This window comes from Mus musculus, chromosome 7 (assembly GCF_000001635.26).
Source record: "Mus musculus strain C57BL/6J chromosome 7, GRCm38.p6 C57BL/6J".
NCBI classification, from domain to species: domain Eukaryota; kingdom Metazoa; phylum Chordata; class Mammalia; order Rodentia; family Muridae; genus Mus; species Mus musculus.
In genome coordinates this window covers 110,402,331-110,426,930 of record NC_000073.6, presented here as the reverse complement: position 1 = coordinate 110,426,930, position 24,600 = coordinate 110,402,331, and the positions used below count along the sequence as shown (strand labels likewise).

At 38.8% G+C, this 24,600-nt stretch overlaps 1 protein-coding gene and 1 pseudogene across 9 annotated transcripts in view; one reads left to right on the top strand and one right to left on the bottom strand.

The window, feature by feature from the left end:
* The window catches only part of Sbf2 (SET binding factor 2), a 306,924-nt gene that overhangs the window by 188,004 nt on the left and 94,320 nt on the right, over positions 1-24,600 (top strand). For all 9 annotated transcript variants that reach the window (XR_001785572.2, XM_006507927.3, XM_006507926.2 and 6 more), the window contains exons 15-16: positions 4,377-4,486; positions 5,990-6,139. Coding sequence is in view for 8 of the 9 variants with exons in the window: in XM_006507927.3 (XP_006507990.1) it covers positions 4,377-4,486; positions 5,990-6,139 (260 nt within the window). In the remaining variant the exon portion in view is untranslated. The remainder of the gene's footprint in view (positions 1-4,376; positions 4,487-5,989; positions 6,140-24,600) is intronic.
* On the bottom strand, positions 1,329-1,861 carry Gm9064 (predicted gene 9064; annotated as a pseudogene).

Here is a 24,600-nt window from a genome sequence, read left to right as displayed (position 1 = left end):
GGGCTACATCATGAGTTCTTTCTTCAAATAAATAAAGTGTCTTTGTCCACTTTTAATTTGAGCTATTTATTATTGAATTACTAGAATTTTCAATAGTTTTTAGGTGATTCCCTTACCAGATATCTGATTTGTAAATTCAGTCTCCTCTTTTTTCGGACTGTCTTTCTTCCTTTCTTTAAATTAAAATTTTCTTTATTTTTTACTCCCAGTGCCACTATCACAGTTTACTGGGCAATATGCTTGATTGTAATGAAAAGAAAAGGCTACAATAGACAAAAGTCCTCAGGAATGTGCATCTAATTGACACTATATTGCATCAATCAATAGCTGCACTTTTTTCAAACTGTGGCCATGACAGTCTTTTATGCTGTGTTTTAAAACCTTCTGCTACCATATCCACCACTTCTACCACCAGATCCATAGCCACTACCATTGATACTGCCTCAAGACTTCCATCAAAACTGCCCCTCTTAATGGGTCCATAATTTGATTGCTTTACCCACTGTAATTTCCAAAGTCATTATAGTTCCCACCAGCATCTCCTTTATTGTAACCATCATATACTCCTCTACCGCCACCAAATCCACCAACTTGGTTTTCATGACCCGGTCTACCACCTCCATAACCTCCTCTACTACTGTAACGAGGAACACCACCGTAGTTGCCACCATCACCTCCAAATCTATTATATCTACCATCACAACCTCCATAACTACCTCTGCTGCCACCACCTCCACCACCATAGCCGCCTATTCCACCAGAGTTTCCTCCACAACCCACGAAGTTGTCAGATCTACCTCTATAATGTCTCTGTGACTCAGCCAACTGCATCTCTTGTTTAGAAAGGGCCTTTTTATCAGCCTCCAAATGTTGACACCATTGCATAAACTAGCAAGATTTTGCTGAAAGGACCCTGATATAGCTGTCTCTTGTGAGACTATGCGGGGCCTAGCAAACACAGAAGTGGATGCTCACAGTCAGCTATTGGATGGATCACAGGGCCCCCAATGGAGGAGCTGGAGGAAGTACCCAGGGAGCTGGGGGGATCTGCAACCCTCTAGGTGGAACAACAATATGAACTAACCAGTACCCACCCCAAGAGCTCATGTCTCTATCTGCATATGTATCAGAAGATGGCCTAGTCGGCCATCAGTGGAAAGAGAGGCCCATTGGTCATGCAGACCTTATATTCCTCAGTACAGAGGAACGCCAGGGCCAAGAGGTGGGGGGTGGGGAGTGGGTGTGGGAGGGTGTGGGAACTTTTGGGATAGCATTGGAAATGTAAATGAAATAAATACCTAATTTAAAAAAAAAAAGAAAAGAAAAGAAGAAAGGGCCTTTTTCACTTCATAGTTCTGCCCTTAAATAGTGTGATGTTTCTGAACAACAATTTTATCTATCATATCATAGTCATCAAAAGTTAAAAAAGCAAATCCTCTTTTTCCTACTCTGCCTGTCTTCCATAACCTCTATAGTTTCAATCTTGCCACACGTTTCAAAGAAGAAAGATTCTTCTTTGAAATTTTGTTCTGTATCTATTAACCAGCATTTTTTTCTTCACTGTTAAATGGATACTCAGCTTTACAGAATCCTCTCTAGAAACAGCTCTCTGGTTCTCCCACATCCCCATCAACCTTATGTGTGGCTGAGCACACATTGCACCATCCACCTCTTCAGCACAAAAGTAGGTCATAAAACCAAAGCCCTTAGAATGTTTTGTTTGGGGACACTCATTACTGCAAACTTTAGTGAGTGTGCCTCATTCCTCAAAATGTTCTCTTAAGCTATCATCCGTAGTTTCAAAGCTCAGATCACCAATAAAAGGCTTCCTCAACTGTTCTGAGTCCTTTGGATCATGGCCCTCCATTTTGAGACTTAACCTCTTCCAGCTCATGTTCAGTGAGACCAAGAAAAAGAGGCAGGTCTGGAGGTTAGTTCATATTGTTGTTCCACCTATAGGGTTGCAGACCCCTTCAACTCTTTGGGTACTTTCTCTAGCTCCTCCATTGGGAGCCCTGTGTTCCATATTATAGATGACTGTGAGCATCCACTTCTGCATTTGCCAGGCACTGGTATAGCCTCATACAAGACAGCTATAACAGGATCCCTTCAGCAAAATCTTTCTGGCATTGTGCAATAGTGTCTGGGTTTGGTGTCTGATTATGGGATGTATCCCTGGGTGGGGTATTCTCTGGATAGTACATCCTTTAATCTTAGCTCCAAACTTTGTCTCTGTAACTCCTTTCATGGGTATTTTGTTCCCTATTCTAAGGAGGAATGAAGTAGCCACCCATTGGTCTTCCCTCTTCTTGATTTTCTTGTGTTTTGCAAATTGTATCTTGGATGTTCTGTGATTCTGGGTTAATATCCACTTATCAGTGAGTGCATATCTCTAGCTGCATTTGTAGCAGAAGATGGCCTAGTCGGAGATCTCAGGGAAAAGAGGCCCCTTGGTATTGCAAACTTTATATGCCCCAGTACATGGGGAATACCAGGGCCAAGAAGGGGGAGTGGGTGAGTAGGGGAGCAAGGCGGAGGGAGGGTATAGGGAACTTTGGGGATAGCATTTGAAATGTATATAAAGAAAATATCTAATAAAAAAAGAAATGTAAATAAAGAAAATATCTAATAAAAAAGAGGCAGGCCTAAGGACTATCTTTCTTATTCTTTTTTTTTTTCCTTTTTTTTAAAAATTAGGTATTTTCTTCATTTACATTTCCAATACTATCCCAAAAGTCCCCCATCCCTCCCCATTCCCTCTTCTTGACCCTGGCGTTCCCCTGTACTGAAGGCATATAAAGTTTGCAAGACCAATGGTCCTCTCTTTCCACTGATAGTCGACTAGGCCATCTTCTGATACATATGCAGCTAGAGACATGAGCTCTGGGAGGTACTGGTTAGTTCATATTGTTGTTCGACCTATAGGGTTGCAGATCCCTTTAGCTTCTTGGGTACTTTCTCTAGCTCCTCCGTTGGGGGCCCTGTGTTCCATCCAATAGCTTTCTGTGAGCATCCACTTCTGTGTTTGCTAGGCCCTGGCATAGTCTCACAAGAGAGAGCTATATCAGGGTCCTTTCAGCAAAATCTTGCTAGTTTATGCAATGGTGTCAGCGTTTGGAGACTGATTATGGGATGGATCCCTGGATATGGCAGTCTCTAGATGGTCCATCCTTTCGTCTCAGCTCCAAATTTTGTCTCTGTAACTCCTTCCATGGGTGTTTTGTTCCCAATTCTAAGAAGGGGCAAAGTGTCCACACTTTGGTCTTCGTTCTTCTTGAGTTTCATGTGTTTCACAAATTGTATCTTATATCTTGGGTATTCTAAGTTTCTGGGCTAATATCCACTTATCAGTGAGTACATATTGTGCGAGTTCTGGATATATGCCCAGGAGAGGTATTGTGGGATCCTCCAGTAGTACTATGTCCAATTTTCTGAGGAACCGCCAGACTGATTTCCAGAGTGGTTGTACAAGCTTGTAATCCCACCAACAATGGAGGAGTGTTCCTCTTTCCCCACATCCTCGCCAGCATCTGCTGTCACCTGAAATTTTTATCTTAGCCATTCTGACTGGTGTGAGGTGGAATCTCAAGGTTGTTTTGATTTGCATTTCCCTGATGATTAAGGATGCTGAACATTTTTTCAGGTGCTTCTCAGCCATTGGGTATTCCTCGGGTGAGAATTCTTTGTTCCCGACCAGTTTCTCCGCCCTTCTTTCCTCCTAGTCCCTACTCCCCCATCCCTATTCACTCCTCTCCTTCTCTTCAAAATATCAGCCAGCCTTGGCATATCAAGTTACAATAAGACTAGATCTTTGAGGCTAGACAAGGCAGCCTAGTTAGGGGAAAGAGTCACAAAGGCAGGCAATGTAGTCAGAGACAGCCACCTGCACCTGCTGTTATGAATCCTACATGAAGACCAAGCTTACAACTGTTCCATATGTGCAGAGGGCCTGGGTCAGTCCTGTGCATGCTCTCTGGAGGTTCATGGACTGTCTGTCTTTAGTGATGCTTGTCTCTTCTTCCCTAGCAATTGAGGTGGATGTGTTAAAGTCTCATGAGAGTGGAGCTGTTTCCTGTTTTAGCTCTAGTTTAGTATTCTGGGTGTATCTTGAAGTTGATTTCTTAGATATGTACATATTTGCAAGTGTTATACTAGTAACTTACCTCTTCATTGTTAGAAAATGTGAGCTAAATTGTATATACTCCAAAGGAAAAAATAAATTACTTTAAGACTATTAGCATGACCAATTATACTATTTTTTCACTTGTTACATTTATTTTAAGTTTTTTTCCCCAAGGATTTGAAAGATTAGCCTAGTCAGTGCATAATTTATGTAGTTCTAATTTATTTGTGTTCTCTTTATATTCCTCCACTAGTTTCAATAATGGAAAAAGTGATAACAGTTTTTAACAGTGCACAGAGACTGGAAGTTGTTAGAAACTGCATCTCATTCATATTTGAAAATAAAACTTTGGAAACTGAGAAGGTAATAAAACATTTTCCTATTTATTATTTTCCTTTTAGGCTTACATTTTGAAGTTATCAAGTGGTATCTTCTCTAATTCTCTTTTGTCTCTAAGTCACTTTAATGACTTAAATGAACAGTGTCTATAATTTAGACTATAGTTTAAATATATGCCTACAAGAAAAGTTTTGTAGTCATTTATCTACGAATTTTTGTTACAGAGATTTCATATTATCTTTTTTATATCTCTCTCTCTGTGTGTGTGTGTGTGTGTGTGTGTGTGTGTGTGTGTGTGTATGTGTGTGTTATGTGTGGGGTGTGTGTGCTGGTGTCAGCAGATGCCATGCCACCAGAGCTCCCAAAAAGTGGGAGTTATACTGTAAAGAGTCACTTGATGTGGGTGCTGGGAATTGAACTTGTATCTCTGTGTAAGCAGTACACAGTCTTACCAGCTGAGCTGTCTCTCCAGCCACTTTCTCTCCAATTTAAAACCAAAGCTTGGTTCTTTAAAACTTTTTTCACATACTCTATTTTATATATAATTTCATCTTTTGCAAGGAATCTAGTTAAATTGTATAATGAATACTAGAAACTGATAATAAAATTTAAACGTGCCTTTGGGTTTTCTTGCCTTCTGCAATGGATCATGCTGAACATGACATAGCCTTTTCTTGGTGACTCATGGTCACAGTTGTCAACATCTGCTGCAAGGGGTTGGTAAATATGTACAGTTGCTTGCTACTTACTATACAACTAACCCATCATCCCTCACTTTTTCATGTTGAGCCTTTTGTTGTTTATTTGTTGGTTTGGTTTTTGCCTTCAGCTTCTGCATGCTGTTTTCTTCTGATTTTGATTTGTTTTGGTTCGGAGTTTTGGAGACAAGGTCTCACTCTGTAGTATTCTACATTGATGTTGTGTTACTGATCCTCCTGCCTCAGCTCCTTGGAATACAGGTGTATGCCGCCATACCAGGCTTTGCATGCTGATTTTATACCTGCTTCTATTGTTGTTGTGCCCCATTGCTCTGACAATTTTCCTTAATTGCTTATTTGTACCTTTGTTCTATACTTTTAGGATTTTTTAATTAAATAAGCTCTGTTACAAAATGCAAATGAGCAGGTTTATATAGTAAATTAGGAAGCCATTTCTGAATGTTCTTACAATGAAAGCAATTTTCTCATTAAAGATAACATCCAAAGATGTCTAAATGTCTATAGCTTTGTGTCACGATCTAAGCAGCAGTCTATTTGGTCACTGAAGTTCTGTCAACTCCGGGGAAGGAGGGGTGAATTTAATGTTTTCTCAGTCTGCATTACAAGCTACTTGTACTTGTTTTTCTTACTGTCTTATAAATGAACATATAATTACAATTCTGTTTTACAATTGGTCTTAATAGTGAGTCACCCATCCCCTAAGAATTCAATTCTGGTGACTTTGTTAAATACTTGACAGGACATATTTGAATTTTCAGTGTGGTTGCTTGAAGGTTCTTTTGGTCACATGGAATTCTCTTGTTCTCAGACCCTTCCTGCTGCCTTGAGGGCCCTTAAAGGAAAAGCAGCAAGACAGTGTCTCACTGATGAACTGGGCTTGCACGTTCAGCAGAACCGGGCAATACTGGACCATCAACAGTTTGACTACATAATAAGGATGATGAACTGTACTCTACAGGTAATCTTGAGTGATTTTAGATTATTCCCATTTTGCAAATACCTTTTTTCCCCAAAAGATATATTAATTACTGAACTATCAATGTCTTGAGGCTGCTATGGCTAAAAAAGAGCTGAAATCCATGGAGTCACTTGCTCCTTAGCTGATGTAAATCCTCACTTCTTTGTTCTTTCCTTGTTTTCTAGTGACAAATACTTTGTTACTTTACTGATTTTATAATATGAGCAATATATTAAAGGCCCATAGTCGTATATTACCAAATTTTATACTTATGTCTGTTAATGTAGTTTTTGGCTATTTTATTGGGTTTTAATGTTTTATTACACCCTAATCAAACCTTCAACACTAGGTAGGAGAGAAAGAAGGTTAGAGGGAAAGGGAACATACATCTCTTTGGACTACTTCCTACTGATTAGGATGTTGAGTCCCTTGAGGCAAGTCCAATCTTCGTCATCAGAATACCTCAATTTCTTCTCATCAAACCACAATAACAACGACCAGGAGCAGCACGGGGGCAGCAGCCTCCACAGGCTCTCAGGGCCTGGCTGTGCATGAAGCAAATCATGACACCTGCTGTTAGGTGGCCTCTTATCCCACATCTGGGACTAAAACAAAAACCTATTCACATAACATAACTGGGTTTTTTAAGAAACCAAAATTCTCTCTATATATGTCACTCCCTTTTCAGTTTTTAGATGTTATTGAAGCAGAGAGGAATTAATAACGAGCAATCCAATAATAACTGAATGAATTGAAAGAAACAGTTTTCTATAGGCTTCAGAATAAGTATATGTTCTTACAGAGATGACATTCCTATAAAATAATGAGAGCCCAAATTAGAAGAAACAATTTGGGTTCCTTGTTCTTTGCCATCCTGTTCTCTTTGAGTATTGAGAATTATGCTCTTCTGTATTCTGTGGGCACTTATACTCGCATATACATGTAGCCTCCCACCAGCATATAATTAAAAATAAAACAGATCTTAATAGGAAAACCAGACACATCACTGATAGAATGGATATGTCAAATTTGGTATTTTCCTTCTATAGATTATTATTTTAAAAAGAACATGGACAAATTACAGCTTCAGGTAACGATATGGTTGTATCTTAAGATATTTTATATAAGACAGCTCAGTTATAATATGGTTCCACATAAAAAATAAAAACATAGTATAAAAATAGTATCTAGAAATGTTCAACGTAGTGATATCAACATAAGTGTGATTAAAGCCACAAAGAAAATCAAAGTCAAGATATGGCTGAAGGGATGGGGACTAAGTTCCGTGTTAGAAAGCCACTAGCTTGTAGGAGGCCCTGTGGCATCTCAAAAACCCCCTAAATAGTTACCATTTTGATACTGATTTACTTAATAGTGGTTTCTTTGAAAGACTGTTCAACTCTCAAGTAGAAACGTGCCAATCTATCTATGTACTGGTATAAAAACACATGTTATATATTAAGAGTAGGCAAAAGGTTGTTACATAGAGCAGATAGGATATGGTTCCTTTTTTATTTGTAATTCCATATTCATGTCCATATAGGTGATTATAAATCAAGATATTTACACCAAGTCCTATATAAGAGCATTTCTTTTATAATTAAAAATTATTTTGTAGAAAACATGTCAGTAAAAAAAAAAAAAAAGAAAAGAAAACATGTCAGTGTATGCTTATATACTGAATTGTCCCTTCCCCCCAAAAAACCCACATTTTTTGTTAATTTTTTATGTAATTTTTTTCTATTGAATTTTTTCTATTTTTGTATTTTACAAAGAAGCAGGATTGACAGGTCAAGATGTCCAAAAGCTCTAAAGCTAGACAGTTCCACAGCTTCCTAATAACTGATGTTAAAGCACAAAAGCTGTATTGAAAGGTTTTTTTTATTAGCATTTTATGCTATTTATGAACTTAAGTTTCAAAGCTTTAAGTTTCACACTTTAAGATTATGTTTTAAAGTCTTATCTAAATTTAATCTTAATATATCTAGTTAAGTATTTTACTTACAGACCTGTAGGAAGCTGGGCTACAATATTTTTTTTCATCACATACTCATCTTTCTGGGAAATAAGAAGTTCAGTCATAACTTTGTTTCTTTCAAACACAACTTACTTACATAACTGCTTACATAAATCAGCATTTCAGATACACTTAAGCAGAGCTCCTGTTTCCGTTAAGGTTTCCATTACTGTGAAGAGACACCATGACTAAGGCGTGTTTTCTTTCTTTCTCTTTTTTTTTTGGGGGGGGTGTGTCCTCCGGAGGGCAGTCATGCTAGGTCCCCTTCCATGAGTGCTCCACAGCCTCAGCAATAGTGCCAGACTTGGGGACCTCCCCTTGAGCTGGATCCCATCCCAGGCCCATCACTAGACCTTCTTTTCCTCAGGCTCCTCTCCATTTCCATCCTGTAATTCTTTCAGACAGGAACAATTATGGGTCAGAGTTGTGACTGTAGGATGACAACCCCATCCCTCAATTGATGTCCTGTCTTCCTGCTGGAGGTGAGCTCTTTAAGTTCCCTCTCTCAACTGTTGGGCATTTCATCTAAGGTCCCTCCCTTTGAGTCCTAAGAGTCTCTTACCTCCCAGGTCTCTGGTACATTCTGGAGAAATGGTCAAAGTCCCTAGTGATCAGAGAAATGCAAATTAAAATGACCCTAAGATTCCACCTTACATCCATCAGAATGGCTAAGATCAAATCCACAGGTGATAACACATGTTGAAGAGGATGTGGAGAAAGAGGAGCACTCCTCCATTGCTGGTGGGATTGCAAACTCTTACAACCACTCTGGAAATCAATCTGAAGGTTCCTCAGAAAATTGGAAATAGATCTACCTGAAGACCCAACTATACCACTCTTGGGCACGTTTTCTTTTTTTTTTTTTTTTTTTTTTTTTCCATTTTTTATTAGGTATTTAGCTCATTTACATTTCCAATGCTATACCAAAAGTCCCCCTTACCCACCCACCCCCACTCCCCTACCCACCCACTCCCCCCCTTTGGCCCTGGCGTTCCCCTGTACCGGGGCACACAAAGTCTGCGTGTCCAATGGGCCTCTCTTTCCAGTGATGGCCGACTAGGCCATCTTTTGATACATATGCAGCTAGAGTCAAGAGCTCAGGGGTACTGGTTAGTTCATAATGTTGTTCCACCTATAGGGTTGAAGATCCCTTTAGCTCCTTGGGTACTTTCTCTAGCTCCTCCATTGGGAGCCCTGTGATCCATCCATTAGCTGACTGTGAGCATCCACTTCTGTGTTTGCTAGGCCCCGGCATAGTCTCACAAGAGACAACATTTAATTTGGGCTGGCTTATAGTTTCAGAGGTTTGATCCATTATCATCAAGGTGGAAGGCATGCCAATGTGCAGGCAGACATGGTGCGAAAGGAGCTGAGAGTGCTACATCCTATTTCACATGCAGCAGGGAATGACACTGAGCATAGCTTGAGCTTATATAAGAACTCAAAGGCTATTTCCACAATGACACACTTCTTCCAAGAAGACCACACCCATGACAACAAGGCCACACCTCCTAAAAGTGTTAGTCCCTATGGGATAAGCATTCAAACACATGAGTCTATAAGGTCCATACCTATTCAAACCACTATATCTCACTCCCTGGCCCCCATAGGCTTGTAGCCATAGCATTATCAAAATATATTTAGTCCTTACTTCAAAAGCTCCCATAGTCTATCATAGTCTAAGTCCAAAGTTCACAGTCTCTTCTGAGATTCATGCAACCTCTTAACTGTAATCACCTATAAAATAAGAAACAGACCACATACTTCCAACATGAAATGGTACAGGGTATACATTATCATTCCAAAACATAGGGAAAGGACCAAAGTGCAGAAATACAGCACCAAAGCAAGACTGAAAACTAGCTGAGCACATTTCAAGCTCTGTATCTCCATGTCTGATGTCAAAAAGCTCTTAAGCTCTCCAACTCCTTTCAGCTTTGTTGACTGCCACACACTTTTTCTTTTAGGCTGGTTCTACTCCCTGATAGCAGCTTTCCTTGGCAGGTATCCCATGTCTCTGTCATCTCTAACATCCTGGTATGTCACAGCTTCACACTGAGACCTTTCACAGCTTCATACAATGACCCCTCCATGCAGGGACACCCCTGCCATATGCCTGGCTTCAGTGACATTCCTTACTCTTGAAAGCAAAGTCCATAACCCCTTTTATTTCTAGGCCTCCATCCAGGAACATCCCTGCCACACACTTGGCCTCATCGACTTTCCTTAGTCTCTGATGGAGATTCCATAAACCCCTTTTTCTGTCCTTGCCTCTAAAGGCAGAACCACATGGCCAAAGCTGCCAAGTTCTGCTGCTTGCTGGGGCTGGATCATGGCCCTCTTGTTCAATTATATCTTTACCAGCTTCCTGTTTTCAATGGTTTCCTTCACTGCCTAAGCTTGGCTATTCTGGAACTTGCTCTTTAATATTAATAATTAATATCTTTAATTTGTTTATCTCTTTGAACATAGGATTTATATCCATTCTACTTCCTGTGCCCCTTTAGTTCTTAAAACAATACATACATTTTGTATTTTTGCTTGCTCTGTTTGCAAAATGCTCTCTTCCTAACAGTGAACCACAGGACAGAGTGTATACTAGGTTGCTTTGAGATGTCTTTTGCTGATGCAGTTAATATAAATCTCTTTATCTTAGCCTCAGTCAAACTCTTTGGACAAAAGCAAAAGCCAGCCACATTCATCACCAAAATATCACAAGAACAATGTGTAGGCAACATACTAAAATTCTTCTCTGAAATCTCTCGAGTCAGGCCCCCAGAATCTAAATCACCTTCAGCACTACTGTATTCTATGTTCCTACTAGTGTGGCCTCTTAAGCTCCACTTAAAGCATTCCACTGCTTGCCTAATCTAAAATCCCAAAATGCACATTTCTCCAAACTAAAACAGGTTAGGCTTATCACAGCAATACCCCAGTCCCTGGTATGAATTTCTCTCTTAGGATTTCCATTGCGATGAAGAGACACCGTGACCAAGGGAACTCTTATAAAGCACAACATTTAATTAAGCTGGCTTCCAGTTTCAGGGTTTAGTCCATTATCATCATGGCAGGAAGCATGGCAATATGTAGGCAGGCAATGTGTTAAAGGAGCCAAGAGTTGTGCATCTTGATTAGCTGGCAGCAGGGAGAGACTGCATGTCACACTGCATATACCTTGAGCATGTATATGATCATAAATCCCACCTCCTTAGTGACACACTTCCTCCAACTAGGCTACTTCTATTATAATAAGGCCATACCGCCTAAGAGTGTCATTCCTTATGGGCCAAGCAATCAAACACATGAGTCTGTAGGGGCCATATCTATTCAAACCACCACAGTCTCTGTGTTCATCATGTTCTCACCATTGTTTGCCATTATAGAAGTATTATTTTGGGTTATTTGTGGGCCTACATGTACTGTCCTTATTTGAATAGTTCTTTATTACAACTTGGGTTTAATGGTGTTTCTTCTTGTTGAAACAGCATGCATAAAGGGGTGGACAAGACATTCAGAGTGCCCTTTACAAACACATAGAATTCAATAGCAGGCTAGACATCTGTGTTGATATTTTAAGAAAGAAACAAAAACTAAATGAACTAAATTTTAGTTAGTGATTCAAACACTTAGTAATGTTTCCTTTCATGACCTAGAAATTAGTCTCTTTCTTGCCCTCAAGGGAAAACCAAAGGGAACATGAGTACTGCCAAACAACTGCTTTGTTTATCGGGCTCTTTCAAAGCCAATATAATTTTGTCACAGCACTGTTTTATACAGGGTATAATTACTTCCTACATAACATCTCATTTCAAAAGATGGATCATATTTTTTCAAAACAAGGGTTATAAAAAAATCATGACTTGAACCTCTCTTTAAAATTTTTTATTATGTCTAGAATCTAACTACTGTGTTTTAACAATAAATTTTGACTTGAAAACCCACTGAAGTTCTCTACTTCTCTCATTATGTTAAACTTCATTCTATGAGGAGCCCACTCATCAACACAGAAAAGTACCTTAGAAAATTCCAAATAAACATAAATGACGATTTTGATACACAATTCCTCTTATGAAGTAGAGATCTCCAAATACATTTCCCTGTACGCTTAAGAAAGAACAAGTAGACAAGCCAAACACTAAACATCAGCAGGTTTTAAAGTCTCTTTTTAAAAGATTTATTATTATGTTCATTAGCGTTTTGCCTACATGTATGTCTGTGTGAAGGTGCCAGATCCCCTGGAACTGGCGTTACAGACAGTAAGCTGCCAAATGGACACTGGGAATTGAACTATGTCCTCTGGAGGAGGTCCTCTTAATCACTAAGCCATCTCTCCAGCGCCTGCATCAGCAGGTTTTGTGACTACACTTACACATTGATCTCTATAAGATTGGAGAGCTGGTTAAAGCTGGAAATTTTACATTGCAATAGAAACACTGAGAATACGAGGTCATCCCCACTTAGGAGCATGCTTACACTCTGCCTTATGGCCTTAAGGAGACGCAATTATATATCCTTTAAAATACACACACACACACACACACACCAATTATACATCCTTTAAAATACGCGCACACACACACACACACACACACACACACACACACCAATTATACATCCTTTAAAATACGCACACACACACACACACCAATTATACATCCTTTAAAATACACACACTCACACACACACACACCAATTATACATCCTTTAAAATACACACACGCACACGCACACATGCGCACACGTTTAAACAATCAGGATTCTGCAGATCAAGTTCATTAAAAAAATGAACTCACAGTTTTAAACTGTTCCAATACCATGGACATGATTCAGTATAAATTAATTTCAGCATAAACCAGTGACAAATTTAGACCTCCTCTATGACTAAGGCTATATTTACTTATCTAACATATGAATGTAATAGTTGAGCTAAGACGTAAAATGTCGATTATAAAAAAAGTAACAAGAAGCTAACAAGAATTACTAGTGAGTTTATATAATCATTTAGTAAAGGCACGGGGATGTGGGAGGATTAGCGTTATTAAGGTGTTAGTTGCCACTCTGTAAATGAACTGCATTTTCAATGCAGTTAAACTGGTTCTTAACTTTCTGTGGGAGGGCTACAGATTTAGGATGGCACCTTCAATAAAAGAACAAAATCAGAGGATTTAAAGACATCAACGTAGGGTAATGAAGATGTGCTGACATAAAGCATCAGTGACTAGGTCGGTGGGAAAGAACAGTCAGAAGTAGACCCATTTATATCACTTTTCATGAAAGGATTGAAAAGCATGCAATACAGAAATGAAGGGTTTTATTTCTTTACAAATAGTATTGGAATAACTACATGTCATTATGAATACTATATATCAGAAAATAAGGATTAATTTGAGTAGAGCACTGACAAAAAAATTGTGGAGATATAAAATTTTGATTGGTAGCTTGATTTTATTCTTTTACATAAATTCTTTTTAAAATTGGCCACCTCACTTCAAACTTACAGTCTTTCTGAACATGCGAGACAGCCAGTGTGTAGCACTGCATGTACCTCAGTGAGGCAGAGGTGTTGGGAGCAGGATAAAAGCTCCCTAGGGAAACCCAGGCAAAACCAGCTATGCATGGGGGTGGACATCTATAGGCTCAGCACGTGGGAGGGGGAGCAGAGGAATCCAAAATCAAGGTTATCTAGTCAGCTTGACACCAACTCAAGTCACCTGAGGAGGGAACTTCCCTCAGTTAAGAAAACTCAAGCTATAGACACGCCCTTAGATAGCGACCCCTTCCACAGGGATTGCGTTTCAGATATTAACATTATGATCTATAATAGTAGCAAAATTACAGTTCTGAAATGGCAACAAAAATAATTTTATAATTAGGGGGGTCACCAAACATAAGGAACCGTATTAAAGGGTGACAGCATTAGGAAGGTTGAGAACTACTGTGGTGGGGCAGAATAATTAATTTTCTTAATTATTCATTGATGAGGGAGGGCCCAGCCTATTGTGAGTGGTGCTATCCCTGGGCTGGTGCTCCTGGACTCTATAAGAAAGCAGGTTGAGTAAGCCATGAGGAGCAAGCCTGTATGCAGCATTTCTCCATAGCTCTGCATCAGCTCCTGCCTCCAGGTTCCTGCTCTGTGTGAGTTCCTGTCCTGGCTTCCTTTGATGATGAACAGCAATGTGGAAGTGTAAGCTGAATAAGCACTTTCCTCCCCAAGCTGTTTTGGTCATGGGGGGGGGGGGTGTGTTTGTTTGTTTGTTTTTCGAGGCAGGGTTTCTCTGTGTAGCCCTGGCTGTCCTGGAACTCACTCTGTAGACCAGGCTGGCCTCGAACTCAGAAATCCTCCTGCCTCTGCCTCTGCCTCTCTGCCTCTCTCTCTGCCTCTCTGCCTCTCTCTCTGCCTCTCTGCCTCTCTGCCTCTCTGCCTCTCTGCCTCTCTGCCTCTGCCGACAGTTACATAGTCAGTTTGAGGCCAGCCTGGGCTCAAGAAACTGTATCCAGAGTTACTTGCTCCACTATCCATACCCTTCGGTTGTGGAGCAGACAACACAACATAACATAGGAAATGTAATTTCTCATATGTTCTTCACTCATTGGAAGATACCCCTGTTAACCCAAATATTCAAAGATAGAAATCCAAGACAGAATAAAGAATGTACTTTCTTCCACAAAGGTAACCACGTGGAGACAGGCTACAGCATGGGGGCATAGTGCAGCATTACACAGAGACAGACACTCTGTAACACTTCCCATTTCAATTTTGTGGACCAGCTTTGTCCTGGGTTGTATTGGGTGTTGACAGAGGCTTTCTCTCAGAGCATGAGGTTGCCTTGAGGTTGACATCTCCCTGCCCCAGCCTGCCAAGTGCTGGCATTGTTAAAAGCTGTCTTACTAAATTCCTTTACCTCTTTCACATTTCGTTGCCCATTTAGTTCTAGCTGCCCTATCTCTGCCCTTGGTCTCTATTGTCCTCACTTTCCACTTGGATTTTATTTCTGTCTGTTCTCTATAACTAATACTAATGGTTCCTCGTAACTGTTCAACTTATCTTCCTTACATTCTTTCCCTTAGCAGTTGGCATTTCAGTGCACACTGTAGTATTCTTATTCCTCTTCTCCCTGACCTGTATTGGAGTGCTGATTGTTTCTAAGTATCTATTCCTGTGTTGTTTTCTTGGGCCTATCTATCACCTGTGTTTGCTTCCTGTGGCACAAAGGCTCATTTACCTAGCTACAGATCCCCAGCCCTGTAAGAAAGAACAGTGTCTAATCGCTATTGCAACCTAGTCACATTTAAAACATTACAAATACTTCGACTTAAAGAAAATGGATTTTTTTTAATTCCAACCATACACCAATTCCCACATTTTCAAGTTTCAGTGCATGAAACACAAGAAATTAAAAAAAAAATCAATATGACTTCCCCAAAAGTTACCAATTCCACTTTAATTGATTTCTGTGAGAGTAAACTAGATGAAGTCTTAGACAAACAATTCAAAAAGGATTATTGTAAGAATAACTAATGAAGCAAAGTGAACACAAATAAATTCCTACACAAATTTTACAAAAAATGGAAACAACTGAATGAAATAAAGTAATACAGGATATAGAATAAGAATTCAGTAAAAAGAGAAACACTGAAAAATTAAGTTTTGGAAATGAGAAGTTCAAACATTAAATAATGCAGTGCAAATACCAGTAAAATGAAACAAATAGAAGGCAGACTATCAGAGTTTGAAGTCAGGTATGATGATAAAATCTTCTCTGTTAACTCTAAGATGTAGAATTACCTGATAGAGGAGACTCTGAGCACGCCTGTGGAGAGTTACTGTGCTTAGGTTAATTGAGAAAGGAAAAATTAACCTGCTGTGTGCGACATCATTTCCGGAGTCTGGGATTCTGGGATGTATAAAGAGGAGAGAGTAAGGTGAGCACAGACATTCATTCTTTTCTTCCTGACAGAGGATGCAGTGGGAGCAGTTGTATCAACCTCTTCCTACCTCGACTTCCCCCACCATGATAGGAAATATCTTAAAGTATGAAACAGTAAATATGTCCTTCCTCCCTCCTTCCCTCCCTTCCTTTCCTTCCTTCCTTAAGTTGCTTTTAGAGGATATTTTATTATAGCAACTGATAGCTCACAATAACAACAAGGTAAATGACTTAGAACATTCAAACAACAATAAAGATAAAATAATAAGTGCAAACAGACATATGAGAGCTATGACACACCATTAAAAAAGCAAATTTACAAATCATAGGCATAGAAGAAGGAACAGCATAAGCTAAAGGCATAAAAAATATATTCAACAAAATCATATTCAAATTTACAGATAGAAAGTACCATTCATATACAAGAGGCATTTAGAATGCCAAGCAACCAAGGCCGGAACAGAACCTACCTATGTCTCATCCTAGTTAAAACACTAAGTGTACACAACAAAGAAAAATACAGAAACACATGACAGGGAGCACAGAGTCTCACATACAAGCAAACCAATCAGAATAATAGTTGATACCTTAAAAGCAACTCTGAATGCCAGGAAGGTGCCATATGATATGGTTAAGCTCTGAAAGATAAGAACTACCAACCCAAAGTACTGTATCAAGAAAAGATATCCTCGTGGTTGAAGGGGAAAGACCTCTGTGTGATAAACAAAAACTCAAGGGATTCACAGTCAGTATGGTAGCGCTACAGAAGACACTTGAGGGAAACCAGAATGCTGAAGAAAAAGGTAGGTTCCTAGAGATGTAGGAAATAATAAGCTGTACTAAAACAGTAAGCAAATAGGTTTTAGGGAAGTTCCAAACATTACAAAAAGAACAAAATGACATGAATTGTGGTGGCTTGTATGCTCCTATGATGTTTTTCTCTGCTTCCAGTGCTATGTGTCAAATACATTGACTTGCATTAGCTATTTCTAGACCTGTCTGTCCACCAGCTTGTAAAGTCTTTTGACAGAATAATAGGGGCCATCAATTCATAAGCACTGGATTTATTCTTGCTGGATGATGAAGGCAAAGATATGTGAGTGTAAATACTGACAGCTTATTTCTTTGAAAATTTACATTTTGTTCTTAAGAATTTGGGCGTATATACTTTAAGCAAATTAAAATAACCTTTAACATGCATAATATTTCTCCTATTATAACTATAAGAAACATATGAAGGATTTTTGGTAGACATAAATGTTCAACTTTTTTGGTGAACATCAAGTAACATACTGGATAGTATGTTAAGAGAATATTTCATTCTTATGAAATATTAACAACCCCAAAATGGCTGTCCCAATTTGAATCCCAGCAGCAATGCGGTAGTGTTTTTTCCAACAAAATCATATAACAAGTTTATACTTAGCTTTTACACACTATCATTTTTTAAGAAAAAAAAACACTCAATTATTTTATCAATTTTGAAAACCTTTTCACATCAAATCCATTTCTTTTTAAAGTATATTTTATTATTTCACCATACTCTTACCTTTTTTTTCACTCAATCTGACTTGGTTGTTTTCTTCAGTTTAAACAACTATTGACATCACCATTGTAAACTTGTTGAAATTATACTATTATCATGTATGTACTATAGTGTAATTTGATGGATTACATAAAGTTTATGATCAATGTTAACCAGAAGAGATCCTTAGAGGACTAACTTGATATGTGGTGTTAAAAGTGACCATGGTACTGGGAAATGCTAATCAACATTATGATAGTGACAAGGTGACAATTATCTCCTGAAACCTTTCAAGAAGACTGTGTTTGACATCTGTTAGACATAGGCACCTATGTACATCATTTACCAAACCACTTAACACAAAAATGTGAAATTTGGGTAGCTTTATTGTTTCATCTTCTTTACAAATAATAGAGTATGCTATGCTTTTCAATTTGAGTTGTTGAAAAATAGACCTGTGACATTAGATACCAGTACAATTCTCTTTTGTATATGAGTCTTCATGAGGTAGTCTTATATCATTATCTACACTTTGTTCATTTACCCAAATACAGGCATTTGATACAAAACAAAGAGCAGTAAGAAACTATAAACCATGAAGAAGTGGTATCTAAACTCAAAACTGAGATGAAAGAGAAGATTTGTACACTGAGGATGAAGGAGAGCATGTCTGAGGGCCAAAAAAGAAGAGAAAAATATGGCCCATTTTGAGCCTTCAAGCCCTGTGCTAATTGCAGCTTTGATTTATTCATTACCTAATATTTAGCATAAAATAGAGTCCTATTTTCATTTCTGTTGCTATAATAAAATATCCTAACAGAGGTATCTTATTAGAGAAACTGATTATTTTAGCTCACAATTCCAGGGTACAGTCCTTGTGTAGGGAGGCCTAGGTGGCAGGAATTCATACAGCTAGGCACATTAAATCCATAGTAAGGAGCAGAGAGAATGAGCACATGCATGTTTCCCCTGCTGCTCAGCTCCGTTTCTCTGTTCCTGACACAGTGTAGGGCCTCCTCCAGGGGAATGGTGCCTCCCATAATAGACTAGGTCTTCTGAGATAACTGTACAACAACCTGCCACAATCAAGCCAATGTAAATAATCTCTCACTGAGGTTCTCTGACTAAGCAACTCTAGATTGTGCTAAATTGATAATTAAAGCTACCAATCATGACAAGTAGAACTCAATTTTTTTTGCTGAATGATTGAAATCAATCTTTAATGGCTTCTTTTCCACATTTCTCATAGTAGTTCTTCTGAAACAGAAAAAAAGCTAATGCTTTTAATATACCCCAGTTTAATGACTTTCACATTACTAGCAAAAACCCCAAGAAAATGATATTTAGATCACTGTAAAAATTTTATTGATATAGTAAATATTTAGGAAAGGTTTAAAGAAGTTAGAAAAATTCTTATTGGGAAGCACAGTCCATCTGTCTATTAGCATATACTCTAAATGATGTTCTTAGCATATACCCTAAATGATGTTCTTAGCATATACCATAAATGATGTTCTTAGCATATACCATAAATGATGTTCTGCTGCCCTCGGTGTCTAGTGCAGACATGCAGGATCTGTACTGCTATGCTGTGTGAACACTGGGAATGTTAACTTAGGTGTTAACAAGTGGTGGTTTGGGGGGACCAAATCCCAGAAATTCTTCCACTCACTGGTGCTGTTTACATGCTATTTAATTACAGGAAGTAGTTTTTTCCTAATATCAGTTGTTTTGAATCATTAGTTAGATGAGTTGTTTTTGAAACTAAGTTTGTAAATTGATGTGTATATCTTAGTAGTAAGTTATACTAATGTTCATTGTAGTTTTAGCAGATCAAATTAATAAAACTATGTAAATATTTTAAGATTAATTTATATTGGTAAATTATAACATATTTCAGGGGGAAAGTGATGAGTCATGGCCAAGTAGCATTTTTCTCAGATTGCAGGACTACTTTAACAATTAGGAATCATGTCACCACATTGGGTATCCCAGTGCTTATAATCTGTCACTCAGGAGGCTGAGGCAGGATAAGTACAATACCAGACTAACCAACATACTAAGCTACAGTCCAGCGTGGGCTACATAGCAAGCCCTTTTCTAAAAATACCCAAAATAATAATTTGTGGTCGTCATCATCATCATTGTTGTTAAAGACAAGTTTTCTCTGTGTAGCCTTGGCTGTCCTGGAACTCATTCTGTAAACCAGGCTGGCCGGATTCACCAGCCTTTGTCTCTTAAGGGCTGCGACTAAAGGTGTGGATCACCACGCCCAGGCCAAAATTAATTTTAAAAGGAGAAAATAAATGGAAGCAATATCACTATAATAGCAGACTAGGGGTATGTGAGCAAAAACTTTTTATTCTGTTTGTAGATTTAGAAAATGGTTACTATAATAAAATTCAAACAAATCTTTCTAATGTGTAATATGTGTATATGTAAATATGTGTGTATGTATGCACACACACTAACATACATTAGTAATATAGCACACAGTGGAAAATGGTTCACAGCTATCTATAACATCTCTACCTGCACTAAAAGACTATTTAACAACAAAAGATTAATATCACCGTATGTTGTTCCAGAATATAAAATAAATTCAGTAGTATTTTCCTCAGAACTCTGAAAACATGGAATCATCCTACACTTTTGAATTTTTTATTCTTGTAAATTGTAGATAATACACTTTTTTGGTAAACAACTTCTATAACTGATTTAGTGTTTTAAATTTCACCAAGACACAGTAGTGGGTCTTTTTCATTTGTTCTGCACAACCTTCCCCGAGCTTGTTGTGTGTCATCACTGACCTTCCTCAGTGACCTTGTTTACTTCCTCCCATCTGCCTTCTCCACTCTACTTCTAGATTCTTGTAAGTGTACTGTAGAAGCTTTAATTTCATTATCTATATTTATTCTTTTTTAATCCCTCAATATAGAAATAAAAGAATGTCATAATAAAATAGATATAGCTTATAATCACCCATTTTTATTTTAATTTTCAATTACTATTTCATAGATATGGTGTAATCTGAAGCTCTCTTGAATAGACTTGTATTGGAATGTTTTACCTGGATTGTATGTGTTCTCGTATGCCATTTTTAGATTCCATTTAATACTTGATTGAATTTAAGAAGCAAAAGAATGCAGAAACACAGATATAAAGCAAAAATTACATTAAGAAAGGCTACTTAGCATCAAGTCTTAGCTCTACCCTTCATAGCTGTGTAGATCTCAGCAAAATAATCATTAGAGGTTCCATTCTTTCACCAACAAAGTAGACATAATTACAGCATATATAAAGAAGAAATATTGGGCTGGAGAGATGGCTCAGCAGTTAAGAGCACTGACTGTTCTTCTAGAGGTCCTGAGTTCAATTCCCAGCACCCACATGGCGGCTCGCAACCATCTGTAATGGGATCTGATGCCCTCTTCTGATGTGTCTGAAGATAGCTACAGTGTACTCATATACAATCAATCAATCAATAAATCTTTAAAAAAATAAAATTATTATCAGTATTAATGATACATTTACAATTAGAGTATCTGTGATACCTAGTGGCACTCACTAGATGTTAGCTATTATTTCCATGTGCTGGGTATAGTGCTCTATTTTCCAGGCAACTAAAATCAAAACAGACTTGATCCATTCACTCAAAGATCTTAAAACTTGATATATTTGTTAAGCCTAGCATTCATCTTCTGTTTCTAATTAGTGTCAGGGTACACATAAGTATATGTAGCATTAAAACTGTGATACATCCTGTATGGTTTTTTAAGCTTATTTAGCATTAAACATAATGAAGGTCCAGTGTGATGGCTCTGAGGATAAAGATGACTGCCACTCAGGCCTGATACCCTGGTTTCCATACCTATATTCCACATAAACCTAGGTGAGAACCAACTCCAGAGTCATCCTTGATCCTCACATGCACATCAGAGTACACACTAGAAGCACTCACTCATACCCTGATTAAATACATGTGCAGTGGGAACTGATGGGGTCTTTGGAAAGTCAGTTGTGTTGGATGGTGTTTTGCTGGGGCAGGCACATGAAGGAGTGCTTTCCTGAAGTGGACGCAGGTGAAAGGATATTTTGCTAAACAAGCACATGAAAGAACGCATGATGAAGAATTCTTTGCTAACAACACACGTATATTGGTTCACCTTACATTGCGTAGCTGAGATCCGTTTGCCATGACTCCATACAGAAAGAACACCAAAAAACTTCTGGTGGTGTTCTGGCAGCTTCTTGTTGATTCTGTGGACTTGGGTGAACTGGCCGAGTGAGGTTAGCTGATATAGACTCACGTGCTAAGGCAAGACCTGTGGAAGACATGTGATGTTTGAAGGGAGTATAAATAGCACTCAACAGACAGTGACAGGGTCGTGTTTGCATAGCTAAGTTTGCAATACTTTGTTAGTCTTGAGTCTTCACTAAGAGGGGCATGGCAGAGAACTTCTCCTGATGTCCAAGCTGGTCCTAGTTTCCCCTGCTGACTCAAGCCGATTAGGCTGAGGCCTAGCTGTTTCTTCTGGATCATGCCACCGATGCTGATTCACGTTTGCTATCCCAACACTACTGAACTGGACTGCTGGTATTTTTGTGAAGTGTTTTTGAGTGGATAGACTTGCCACTGCTGACTCCTGTTAACTGAACTGCTAACATAGATGGGATTTGCTCCAAAGAAGAATTTCTAAACAGGTCCACTTCCTCCGTGACCTAATAATAACCTTTCTTTTCCACTACCTCTTGTGAGTGGTGGGCTAGAAGGGAGGTTAAAACATTTAAGAACCATTATTAAAATTAAGGTTGAGAAGAATTTAAGACTCTGTGTGTGTGTGTGTGTGTGTGTGTGTGTGTGTGTGTGTGACTGAAGCTGAAACTATAGTGAAATGTATTTGCCACCTTTTTTTTTCTTAACATTGTACTTCAAGAGCTGTAAGGATAGGCATATAAAAGTGCTACAGGGTTGAGGGTAGCGTGGGTAAATGACAGAGAAAATAATGAATCCTTTCCCTAGGGATGTTGTTATGATAGGAATGAGTACAGTGTACAATAGAGTGAATAAAGCTGACTCCCTGGGCTACAGCTCATAGCAGGGGAGCTGGAGTGGTTATTGAGACAGTCCACATCACCTCATGAGTCTACCATGACAAGTTTACAAGCCTGGCAGGAGAGTCTAGTTATAATTCTGTAATAGTCAGATCATAGCTGAGACTTAAGGAGAATGTTGTAATATAAAGAGGTGGTTTGGTTTTAGTTCCTGTGTAGAAGATGCAAATATTTTCAAGACTTTGGACAATTCACAGCTATTTTTTTTCCTTTTATTTATTTTAATTTTTTACAATCCAGTCGTTGCCCCCTTCCTGGTCTGCTCTCCCACAGTTCTTCATTCCTCCCCTCCTCCCCTCCAACCTACCACCCCACCATCCCACCCCATCTCTAAGAGTATGTTCCCACCCCCCACCCTGCCAGGCCTCCCTCACTCCATGGGGCCTCAAGTCTCTCCAGAGTGAGGCACATCTCCCACTGAGGACAAACCAGGCAGTCTTCTGCCATATATGTGTTGGGGGGCCTCATATCAGCTAGTTTATGCTGCTGATCTTCCTATGGGGTTACCCTCCTCCTCAACTTCTTCCAGCCTTTCCCTAATTCAACCACAGGGGTCCCCAACTTCAGTCCAATGGTCGGGTGTAAGTATCTGCATCTGTCTCAGCTGCTTGTTGGGCCTCTCAGAGGACAGCCATGCTAGGCTCCTGTCTGTAAGACACATCAGTAATAGCGGAACCTCCACTTGAGAAGATGATCCCAAGTTGGGCTGGCCACTGCACCACCTTTCCCTCAGTCTCTTCTCCATTTTTGGCCCTGCAGTTCTTTTAAACAGGAACAATTCTGGATCAGAGTTTTTGTCTATGGGATGGCAACCCCATCACCACTTGATGCTATGTCTTTCTACCAGAGGTGGACTCTAAAATAAGTTCCCTCTCCCCACTGTCAGGCATCTCACCTGAGGTCCCTCCCTTTGTGTCCTGAGAGTCTCTCACCTCCCAGGTCTCTGGTACTTTCTAGAGAGTCCCCCTACTGTCACCCCTGAGGTTACACATTTTCATTCATTCTGCTAGCCTTCAAACCTTCTCTCCTGCCCCCCCATACCTGATCAGATAATTCACCGCTATTTTATATTTCATTTTTTCCTAAGCTACCTAGTCTAAGTTCTATAGTTAGCTCCATTAATGTACAATACCTTTGATTTTCATTTTTAAATGTTTAAATATAACAATTTTAAGAGATTCCAAAGTTTTATGAAATAGGACGGCTGGCCAAAACAGTTAAAAAGTATGCAGGATAAAAGTACTAAGTGCTTAGAGATGAATGGCAATTAAGATTACAAGGCTCACTTTCCAATTGTAGCAGAATAATTAAAGGTAAATTACATATTGAAGTTGAGAGTAAAGCATAAGTGTGCTAGTCCTTGCAAGTTCATGAATTGCCTGGTACATTTGTAACTGCAAGCCTGTTATGTTGCCACAGCACAGGGGACTCCAGAATGTGCTTTTGGGAACTGATTCCCAATAGATAACTGCACTGTTCTGGAATGCAATCGCTGTGTCAATAGCTGTAGCCTTATTGTTTTAGAAGTTTTCCATCTTTACCCTAATTAATGTCTCTAACGTGATTTGCGAGGAATTTTATATTTATATTTTGCAATCAGTGTTTGACTGGCAAAAAGTTTTTAGACATTCGCTACAATGTGTAAACATTTTGTAAAATAATAAATAGCTCTTCCTAATCTAAATGTTTTATGGTTGCTGGGCCTCTGCTAATTGGTCATGGATTGAAATCCACTGTTCTTTAATTTTTTAATTTGTGGGAAGTTTTTATAAATGAATGTGTAGAGCTTCATATCACAGCTGTTGTCACTTAAAGTTTGGACAGCATCATTACAAATGAAGGCCTGCTGTGAAGTCAAAGTCAAAAGGCATCTTGG